The 12,012-nt window shown below is 34.1% G+C and overlaps 1 protein-coding gene across 1 annotated transcript in view; it reads right to left on the reverse strand.

Annotated features, from left to right (window-relative positions):
• The window catches only part of LOC115214811 (synaptonemal complex protein 2-like), a 176,117-nt gene that overhangs the window by 80,718 nt on the left and 83,387 nt on the right, over positions 1-12,012 (reverse strand). Inside the window, exons 17-21 of the mRNA XM_036505383.1 lie at positions 11,361-11,942; positions 11,111-11,215; positions 10,643-10,759; positions 8,003-8,099; positions 2,973-3,048 (exon numbers count right to left, since the gene is read on the reverse strand). Coding sequence (XP_036361276.1) covers positions 2,973-3,048; positions 8,003-8,099; positions 10,643-10,759; positions 11,111-11,215; positions 11,361-11,942 — 977 coding nt within the window. The remainder of the gene's footprint in view (positions 1-2,972; positions 3,049-8,002; positions 8,100-10,642; positions 10,760-11,110; positions 11,216-11,360; positions 11,943-12,012) is intronic.

The following is a 12,012-nucleotide window of genomic DNA, read 5'->3' on the forward strand; positions in this document are numbered from 1 at the left end:
CTGTTCAGTACTAAAATACTATATATGTATATATGTGAAAAGGTTGAATTATATTTCATCCTTTAATTCCAAAAAAGCAATTTCTAATAAAGATTCTTCGTATTTTGCTGGTAGCTTACTGGTGTAAGTTTGTGAATATGAAAATACTTGTACATGGTGTGTTATAAGAATTTATGGAAAGGTACCCCATAGAACTCAACAAATTTGTTAAAAATGGAGAAGAGAAGATGTGAAAATTTTAAAAAAATTTAATACGTGCATACAATCATTTCAAGCAGCGATATTAAAACATGTAAATTCATGGTAGAATAATTAAATTAATTTGATTAAATTAAATTAATTACATATCACTGTTCTCCTCAGTGCAAGAAGTATAAACAAAAAATTATTACAGAGGACTTGATGAAGGAAATAGCAGAGAACAAGTTTGGATATACATATTTATTCTTATGAAAATTGACAGCATCATAACAAAGAATGTGAGTCTAGTTGTGTATAAACTAAAACTAAAGCAACTAATAGTTATTTGAAAATATAAATGAAAAAGGTTTTAAGAAGAGTAAGTAGATATGTAATTTAAGCTCCAAATAAGACATTTATTAGAGGAAAGAACACCATACAAAAATAAGTATACTCATACTGGTGCAAAGAGTGAGAAAAAAAGTCAAGTCATATCCTAATTTAAACATAACTATGCTTTTCCATTGGACATTTCTATAAACTTCCTCTACTATATGACTTGGAGTTTGAATTACTTATCTACTTACTCTTCTCTAGAGGGAATATCTCTTAAAACTTTTTTCCCTTATATTTTCAAACTAGCAGCATAGCCCGGCGTTGCCCGGGTATGTAAGAGCCCCTAGTAGGCAAGGACTAGTCCCAATCTAGTCCTTTCCCTCTAAGGAATGAAGACGCATGTGTAGGTTGCAATGTCTTCTCTTCACTCCCAAATAACTATCAAACAGCTATCGATAATTGAACCCAACCAATCCCTACCAGGAAGAAATTACATTCGAGACTTTACCCCCACTTCTGCTAATAGCTGCTGCAGCCGCAAGTTATTCGAATACTTTTTTTGTTTACACTTTCTTTATAACTACCACCCCAAACGTTTTACCTTAAATTTTTGACGTACCCCAAGGGTCCTCGGACGCTACTTGCAAACTCTTGGTTTATTATAAACCGCTTTTGTCGTGTGCATCAAAAAACCTTTTCCATTCGTTTGTTCAGTTTGGTCACTTTTGACTTTTTCGTTGTTGTCACTCACATTGCTGCCCGCATTTTTGCTGTTTTTGTACATTTTTATACATTTTGGGATACTTACCCCACGTGTTCCGAGAGTTAAAAAGGTCGAGTTGCGTCCCCTAGGCAGTCTGTAGAAAATGTGTTGCATATAAAAAGCTTAGATTCTTGACCCATGTCGAATTTATCGATTTTCTTTCAGAACTGGGGGAACTTCTCAAAATTTTCGCTGCGTTAGTTTTGAATTATGACATTGGGCTATGTGTGTGTCAAGTTTCATCAGAATCGGTTGAAAGCCGAGGTCAGGGTGAGGGTACAACCTGACAGACACACAGATACACAAACTGCCGTTTATATATAGAGAGATGACTGTTAGTTGCCTTAGTTTTAGTTTATGCACAACTAGACTCACATTTTTTGTTATGATGCTCTCAATTTTCATAAGAATAAATATGTATAACTGAACTTGTTCTCTGCTATTTCCTTCGTCAAATCCTCTGTAATAATAATTTCTTGTTTATACTTCTTGCACTGAAGAGAACAGTGATATGCAATTAATTTAGTTTAATCAAATTAATTTAATTATTCTACCATGAATTTACATGTTTTAATATCGCTGCTTGAAATGATTGTATGCATGTATTAAAATTCTTTCAAATTTTAACATCTCCTCTTCTCCATTTTTAACAAATTTGTTGAGTTCTATGGGATACCTTTCCATAAATTCTCATAACACACCATATATATATATATATATATTATATATATATATATATATATATATCCTATTTAGACTTTTGAATTAACTAAACTATAGAGATAAGTGACTGAGACTTTTGGCAATATACTGTGTGTGAGAAGACTTGTCAAGCCAAGTGAGATTGTAGTCGTGGCTGATGCCAGTGTTTTGTAACTGGCATCCATGCTGGTGGTATTTAAAAAGCACCCGCTACACTCTTAGAGTGGTTGGTGTTAGGAAGGGCATCCAACTGTAGAAACCCTGCTAAATCAGACTGGAACCTGGTGTAGCTCCCCAGCTTACCAGTTTTTAGTCAAACCGTCTGACCAATGCAGCATGAAAAATAGCCATATGATGATGATGATGTGATAAATATATATGTGTGTGTGTGTATGTATATATGTATGTGTGTGTGTTATATATATATATATATATATATATATATATATATATACATACATATGTATATGTGTGTATATATATATGTGTATGTGTGTGTGTGTATACACACACACACACACACACACACACAACCCACGCCAGCATCGAAAATGGATACTGAATGATGATGATGACAACACACACATTACAGGTTTCCAGTTTCTGTTCACCGAATTAGGAGTAGGGTGGACACAATATTGGAAAGTGGCATGAGACAAGCTAGTTCTGAGACGCAAAGGCTACTACTTGAAGTATAAGTTTTCTGTGATGTCCCTCTAATCCCACAATACAAGAGAGTATGAGAATAATATAGTAAATTCTCTCACTTAGGGAAAGTTAAAGAGTGATTCCCATGAATAATGGAAGATAAGAGAGTAGATTATATCATTTTCAGTTGACTGAAAAGCTTTATTATCAAAGGTATCATAATAATTATGAGGGTCTTATTTTCTATGCTTTACAAGCTTTGCCACTCAACTATATAAATATCACAATAAGCAATAATGTTTAATAAATAACAATCTATTAATGTTTATTTTATAATACCTACCTCTAAAACTGTTGTTTTTCTCTGCTTTTGAGTATCAGTACTTGAGGCTATACCACTGTCAAAAGCCGATGTTTTCCTGGAGAAAATAATAATAGTAGTAGTGGTGGTGGTGGTGGTAGTAGTAGTAGTAGTAGTAGTAGTAGTAAAAAAATGATAATAATAATAATAATAATAATAATCTCTTAAATATAGAACTGAATAATAATAATGATAATAATAATTAATAATAATCCTTTGTACTATAGGCACAAGGCCTGAAATTTGTGGGGAGGGGACTAGTCGATTACAGTGACCCCAGTATCCAAAAGGATGAAAGGCAAAGTTAATTTTGGCAGCATTTGAACTCAAAATGTAAAGCTACTCAGTAGTTTGTCTAGCATGCAAATGATTCTGCCAGCTTACTGCTTTTGTCACAATAATAATAATAATGGTAATCCTTTCTACTATAGGTAGAAGGCTTAAAATTTTGGGGAAAGGAGGAATTTGATTACATCAACTCCAGAGATCAGCTGGTAGTTATTTTACTGACCCTGAAAGGATGAAAGGCAAAGTTAACCCTGGTGGAATTTGAGCACAGAATGTGAAGACAGACGAACTACTGCTAAGCATTTTGTCTGGTGTACTAACAATTCAGCTTTATAATAATAACTATATTTTTTTTAATGTATTGGGTCATCCCATAAATAATGTGGTTTCTTTTATACTTCTTTCATTTTTAGAAATTAAGACAAAGTTCTTTTTTAATCTAAAATATACTCTCCTTCATTTTCTGCAATACTTTCCCATCTATCTGGTAGACTTGCAAGGCCCCACTTCCAAAATTCACTTGTCTGTAATAAAAAAATACTCAACCAGTACTGTTCTGACCTCGACTACAGAATTCATATTTTTGCCATCCAAATGATTTTGAAGACTGCAGAATAAATGATAATCAGATGGCAAATATGGTGGGTGAGGCATTGTTTCCTATTCAAACTGCTCCAGCCTTTGGAATGTCACCCTCACTGTATGTGGCCAAACATTATCCTGATGGAAGAATACTTTTTGTCTTGAAACCAAAGATGGTCATTTTCCTCCTAGTGCTGACTTAAGCTGCTCAAGTTGCTTGCAGTAGATCTCCTTTCTTATCATTTGGTTTGGGTTTAAAAGTTCAAAGTGGACTAAACCTTTCATATCCCACCAAACAGAAAACAACACCTTACATGAGTAAAGACCTTCTTTAGCCTGGGGGGTGCTGGTGTTTCTCGTTTACCAACCTACTGTCTTAGGTGCTTGACATTTTTATAGAGAAGCCATTTCTCATCACCAGTCACTATTCAGTCCAAAAAAGGTTCATTTGTGAGACGTGACAGCAAAGTAGAGCACACATTCACTTTCTACATGTGATTAGACTTGGAAAGTTTGTGGGAAATCTATTGACCCAATTTCCTGACTTTTCTGATGGCATGCAGGTATTGATGAATGATTGAATGACCAAATCCAAGTTTCTCTGCTAGTTCCTCAACAGTTATGATGAGATTTTGTTCCACCAGGGTTCACTAGACATCCTCGTTAAGCTCTACAGATCTTCCAGGATGCAGCTTGTCTTCTAGGCTGTAGTTTCCGGCTCGGAATTTCTGGAACCACTGTTGACACTAGCTTACACTTAATGTCCAATCTCCATATACTGCAACTATATTTCTTGCACTTTCCATTGCATTGTTGCCTTTAATGAACTCATAAAGCAAAATATGCTGAATATGCTCCTTTGCCACTTCTATTATAGCTTTGAAAAAATAACTGTTAAAATTGAACTGCATTCCAAAACTTACACTAAGAATAAGGACAAGGTAAAATTACCACCTGCTTTTATAGCAAGTTGATGCAATTGGTTTATCCAATCCCCCTCCGACTTTTAGTTCAAGCAATTAAAAAAACTATTATTTATAGTATTACCCAATATATAACACACAGAAAATAGCACTACTATGCACCACACACATCCTACGTAAAGTATTTTTAATACAGTGAAAATAAGCACATACCCAAGGCACACAGAGCTGTGCTTGGTAGTGTAGTGAAAGCATGTGATAAAAATATGGCCACTGAATAATAATAATAATCCTTTCTACCATGGGCACAAGGTCTGAAATTTGTGGGGAGGGGACTAGTTGATTACATTGATCCCAGTGTTTCATTGGTACTTAACTTATTGACCCCAAAAGGATGAAGGACAAAGTCAACCTTCTTACCACACAGCAATGCCTGTGCCGTCCGAAAGGATGAAAGGAGAAGTTGATCTCGGCAGAATTTGAACTCAGAACATAATAACACATGAAATGCTAAGCATTTTTCCCAGTGTGTTAATGATTCTGCCAGCTTGCCGCCTTTCTATATAAATAATAATAATAATGAGCGGTATTGATAGACTATGTGCCTAGGAATAAAGAAGGAAGAAGCCTTATAGGATGCAACATCTGTGTTGCCAGCAAGAAGAGTCTTGGATGGTACATGAAACAGCTGAATGAATCTTTGCTTGCTGCTGCTAGAAATAATAAAACGATACCTACTGAAAATGTGACGCACCCAAAAACATTTAAGAAACAAGATGAAGAACAAAGAATAAAAAATTGGAAAATGAAAACAATACACGGGCAATACCTCAGAGAAATCAAAAAGAAAGACAAAACCAATAACTGAAGATGGCCAAGAAAAAGTGATCTGAAAGGATGCATTGAGGCACTGATATGCAGTACCCAGGAACTGAGAACTAATTATACCAAATTCCAAATTAATAAGAACTGTCAATCACACCTTTGTATGATGTGTAGTAGTGAAAACTAAACAATCTCACATATTGTGAATGAGAAGTTGGCCCAAAAACCCTACAAAAGAAGGCATGATAACATAGCTAAGTTTATTCACAGAAGACTGTGTGAAAAGTGCAGTCTAGGCACAACACAGAAATGGTACAAACATGAACCAGAGGGTGTCAGTGAGAACAATGAATATAAGAACCTGTAGGATTTTACAATCCAATGTGACTCCCTAATTGGTGCTTGGAGACCAGACATTGCTGTGGTGCATAAAAGAAAAAAGAAACCAAGATCATAGATATTGCCATACCTGGGGATGCACATGTAGATGACAAAGAGCTAGAAAAGATGGTGGAATATGGACTACTAAATGACAAAATTGCAAGAATGTAGGCAATGAGGAGAGTAACAATCATCCCAGTAGTTGTAGGGGCACTCAGAGCACTAACAACCAAGTTCAGGAATTAACATGAGGGCAGAACAGGCCTGATAAACTGTTCTATTGAAGACAGCTAGGATTCTGAGATTGGTGTTTGGGTGTTGAGTGTCTTCCACAATAAGCTAACATCCGGGTACCAAAGCTTATAATTCATGGAAGGAGACTCTGTAAGACCTCTGACAACAGGTTGCTGTATGCTCTCACAGAATCAACCAGAATAATTAAGACCAAGAGTTCTGAGAAATATAATAACAATTTCTTATATTTGCTACCAGTGTGATAGATGAAGAGAGACTATGCAAAGACATACATAAAATTTGGGGCTTTACATTGCATGATTAAAAAAATTTTTCGTAATGTAAATATACACGATATACAATATTAACAAAAGGAAATGAACTAGAAGCATGCATGGTAAAAAAAAGAAGAGATGATGGAACCAATTTTCCTGGTACAGGAGGACTTCAAGAGCCGTTTGAGGAAATACGTCATCCAAGGTATACCTGTAGAGCAAACCTATCAGATTGAGAAAAGCTATTACAGGTACAGTTCATCTGACAGGCTTCTGCAGTTACAATCCTCAATCACAAGGCTTGAGTTGATGCTAAGCTGTGATAAAGGAAGTTGCCTAAGATGTCACACAGTACAATCAAACTTGGAATGTGTTGGTTATGAAGTGAAGCTTTTAACCAGTCAGTCATGACTGGGCTTTGGTACAATTTCTTTTAACCAAATTCTGTTCATAGAGTGGTGATGTGGAAGCACTCCGTCGGTTACGACGACGAGGGTTCCGGTTGATCCGATCAACGGAACAGCCTGCTCGTGAAATTAACGTGTAAGTAGCTGAGCACTCCACAGACATGTGTACCCTTAACGTAGTTCTCGGATATTCAGCGTGACACAGAGAGTGACAAGGCCGGCCCTTTGAAATACAGGTACAACAGAAACAGGAAGTAAGAGCGAGAGAAAGTTGTGGTGAAAGAGTACAGCAGGGATCACCACCATCCCCTGCCAGAGCCTCGTGGAGCTTTAGGTGTTTTCGCTCAATAAACACTCACAATGCCCAGTCTGGGAATCGAAACCACTGGGCCATCGCGCCTCCGGAGTGGTGATGTAAGCAATGGCCTAAACTACCTGTGGAAATAAATCTAGAACAATATGGCTGTGTCTGCACCATTGAGATATATGTTTATAATGTTAATTTTATTTTGATCAACATAATCAGTTTATACAAATTTCACAAAAATTTTAAGAAATTTTATGTTAAATCCTAAAAAGAAAAATGAACAATGTTTATTTACAAAAGATGAAAATATAGAGAAAGATTCAACTGATTTCTTTGAAGGAATATGAAAATTTCTTGTATGGTACCTTGGCTTACCATTAAAGATTTTACCTAGAGTTAAGTTAAACTGGCAGAACACAAATCTCTAGATTATTGTTAACCTCAAGTCAATGCTGATCTAGAAATCAGAGACATTCCCAAGTTGACCATTCAGTCTTATGTTCAGATGCAGTGTATCTAGGAATACACTGTACAACATATTCTTTCCTTTTGAAAGAGTTGACTATTATTTAAAGTATGTTTTAGTAGCTATTTCTAGCAGATAAAGTGATTATGAAGTTGTTTACCTTCTCCAAGTTAGCGATTCTGGTTGGAAATTGTAGATATGTGAATTAAGGTAAATGGATTGAATTTGTATTGCAGATTTATCTTGTTTAGAATTTATCCCTTTTTCCCAGTTCTTGTACCTTAGAAGAGATTTACTTTCTGTAGAATATGAGCTTCAACTTACTTAGTATTGGAGTCAGTCAGTTTTCTAGAAATGAGAAGTTGCTGTTTCAGTGGCACAGATTCTGGGATGATTATAGAATTCTCTTGATAAGCACAACCTGGAAAATGAACATTTTTGTAGTGCTGAAGAGCTGAAAAATCTGAGATATTTATAATGAGAACTTAACATTTAGGAAGTATATTTTAGTGAACAAGAGTATAAAACTGTCTTTTGCAGATATTCATTTTAATTAATTCACTTGTTTAGTCAATTTTATAAGAGTAAACAAGTATCCAGTTAAAGGATTACAACAAATCAACAAAACTGTATCTTAGATATATAAATAAAGATATACTGTCTCTTATGCATAAAATTTAAAGTAGTCTTATATCTCAAGTACAGGCAAACATCCTAAGTTAATGTGTATTCTAGATATTTTTCCAGTTTTATTGTGAATTACGATGCTCTAAAATGCAAGATTATATACAATAGCAGCTTAATGGGTGTTAAGTTAAGATGCTGGGCGACTGCATTCCTCATTAAATATGCTAAAACTAACTTTATTTTCTTCAATGTAACTGATAATCTCTGATTTATTTATTCTCTAAACAAGTCTAGGTTTATACACTAATCAGAGTACAATTCTTATACATTTACTTAGTGATTTCTCCACCACTATTCTGGAAAGTGCAGTAAAGTTTACGCTTTGCTGATGAAGTCATAATAACAGGGAAACTTATTTAGAGTTATCTGCCACATCTAATAAATTAAAATCACATTAGTTAGTCTCATTTTTGTCCTCACTATATGATTATTTATAATTTGCTTTTTAATTCCTTCATGCATTAACTATGTTAATATTAAGTACACTCACATCAAATTTAAAGCTGTCATTGTATTCCTGAACAAGTTCCTTAACTCTACTTGTTAGTTTGACTTACAGGTGCATATTTGAGTAATTAGTGGTAGGAAAAGTAACCAGCTGTAAAAAACATTTGCTCCAATAAAAACCAAGTAACTTGTGTAAAACGAAAGAAAACAATATATGTGAATCTCATTTTAAAGATAATATAGGTATTATTGACAAAGATTTAGTTGCTATGTTGAACTATTTGGCCACAGACATAGAAACTATCTTGATAGCTACTATGTAAAAATGTAAATACAAAGAAAATAGGATAGGAATCAAATTCTATCAGAGAATACTTGTCCTTGATATCAATGATTTGTTGACTTTCTGTACTCATGTGTATATCTACAAATTGTTATAAGAAAGGCTAAAAAAGACCGATTAAGTAGACAGTTATAGCTGCTCCATATTGTATATTTTCTAGTAGTATCACGTTTTAAAAGATATTTATAAAGAAAAAGCCTGAAAGAACAAAATCAGCGATCCAATCATGCTTGTGTTCTAATTTTTAACATTGTCCTTTGAGAAAAGAATTAAAAAAAAATTTATATTTTCTTGGAAATAACTATTTAAAAAATTTCTTTCTAGGGAAACTAAAACTGAAATTGACAATTTACCTCCCTTAGACTGGTCTCATATTATCTCCCTTATACTACTGCATATGATCACATGCAAGCGATATTGCAGAGTAAAAAAAGGTAAATGAACAAACAATAAAAACGGCGTATCTTAATTCTTCCCCAAGTGAGATACTTTTTGTTAGAACAACTACGTTTACAGCCGAACTCTATAGAAAACAACCAGTGAATCACTTTATTGTGACTATGTTACACACACAGAAGATATGTTGGACAATACAGAGGCTCTATGTGGTTCCTTGATCTACTAGAAATAGCACCAAAATATTGGTTGATAAATCACAAGCGTATAGCAGGGTCTCTTAGGGAAATTTTTCCGAGTGAAACAGGACTGCTTTCAGGCACTGGTGATGATAGGTTCTCAAAATCACAAAGTGTCTGTGATATTTTTTCTCTTTTTCAAGAGATAGACACACAATAAATTAATGTTAGTTCTCCAAACTCTAGACTGATGTACTGACTGACCTAGCTGTTATATCAGTAAACCTGATATGTATCCTTTCTATCACTTTATCATTCAGTATCTCTCTGAAATGGTATAAGTATTAGGATATAATTGTGTATCAGTATAAAGCTTAAATAAAAGATATATTCTTTCAGATGGTCAGTGATGTTGATGTGACAAAAGTGTAAAATCATACTAGTATTTAATTACCAATGAAAAGATATCATATTAAGGGCACAACATCGAGTAAATCAAGTTTATAACATTTTCATTGGTACAAATTGCTGAAGTAAGTAGTGTAGTGGTACCTCTGGTTATGCTAAATGGAATTGCTTGACTAGCAAAAACATATTCCACCCCTATTTCATATTTGTGTGGTTAAAAGTAGAAAGGGTATCCAGTAGGAAATAGAATTACTCCAGTGAAAATGAAGCAAAAGTGAAAAATGAAAACGAAACATTTTCCCTATTCTGGTACAGAAAAAAAAATGTTAAATTGTGAAAAGAATATTAATCAACAGGGTACCAGAAATACTCAGAAATTAAGACAATACTCTTTACAGCTTACACTGAACTATACTATCAATTCTTGAAAAATCAATGATTGTAATAACAACTGAGTGTAATTAGTTATAAAGAGATAATCAAGTTAGATAATGAAAAACACACTTTCTTGAGTTTCCTGGATAGTAGAGATGGATGGATTGTTCAATATTGATCTATTTGATTCCTTCGATTCTGTTGCAGTTGAACTGCTTGTGGTTTTGTTTTCAGGTTTCTTTTTATCTAAAAAAAAAACATGAGAAACAAATCAAAATTAAGAGTTAAATGTGTCATCTGTGTCAGCTTGAGAAAATTAAAGCACGTAAAGAGATCAGAGAACAAATAAAAGAGAAGACCTAATCAATACATTATCAGCAAAGATAACTGGAGAAACAATTACTGAGTAGTTTCCCTTGAGCAAAGCTCGGGTGTGAAATAAAGAAAAAGTGAAATGACACACACAACTGTAATGAGTATCAACAGGTAACTATATTTATTTAAATCACATGATTATGTTCACACACATTTATGCGCACAAACAAAAAGAAAGCACATGAAGTGGAGGTTATATTGGAAATCTTGTGTATATCTTACTACGGTTGTCTTTGCGAAGTGGATACTTTTCTGGCAAAAGGTTTAGTTTGTCAAATGATCTCAATCTTGTCTTATTAGATGTGTTTTTCACTGTAGTTGTTTGGGCTAGAGATGTAAAATCAATGAGGATATAATGAATGCAACAACAAATAACTAGTTAAATATAAAAATTTTAATATATTTCAAATTTAATTTACAATCATTAGCAATACAAGATGGAAAAAAAAAATATTTGTAATGGTAAGCTTACATTTGCTGTCACCACACTGAGATACTGGAAAGTGAGACTGGTCAAGGTTGGTTTTTGTATTTTCCCTTGATGTCAAAGCAGAGTTATCTCTTGTATCAGGAATCTTTTTAGCTTGTTCTTTTTTCTTGCAGGAATTATTTGAAATATCTAAAACAGGAGTTGACCTGACATTTTGTTTTATTCTAGATGATCTTTCATTTGTTTTTAAAGATGATGTGTTTTTAAGCATGTTCTTATTTTCTCTTCCAGCAACTTTTCCAGTTGAATCTGTAACAAAATCTGAACTGGACTCTGGGCTCATTGTCATGTTGTTATCTCTAGTTCTTGAACGAAGCTTTCTCGGAGATTTTGGAGGAGTAGCTTTTTTTTGTGGTGAAGGAAGATCCTGGCCTTTAACGATAAGCCTAGTGGATCTTCTAGATGAAACTTTTTCACATGTTCTCAATGGTTGATTTAGAGCTGGCTTTTTAGCAGATGATCTCTGTCCACTTTTAGTATTGGTCAGATCTGTTTTAGGACTATTTAAAGCAGAACTCTTGCTTGGCATGGCAGCAGTTATTTTTTCATCTTTTTTCTTCAGTTCTGTAAATAATGGAAAATTAGTTTGACAAAATATTTCCACATAAATTACAAATTCTTGAATGCGACACAA

Source organism: Octopus sinensis, linkage group LG8, assembly GCF_006345805.1.
Source record: "Octopus sinensis linkage group LG8, ASM634580v1, whole genome shotgun sequence".
Classification (NCBI taxonomy): Eukaryota; Metazoa; Mollusca; class Cephalopoda; order Octopoda; family Octopodidae; genus Octopus; species Octopus sinensis.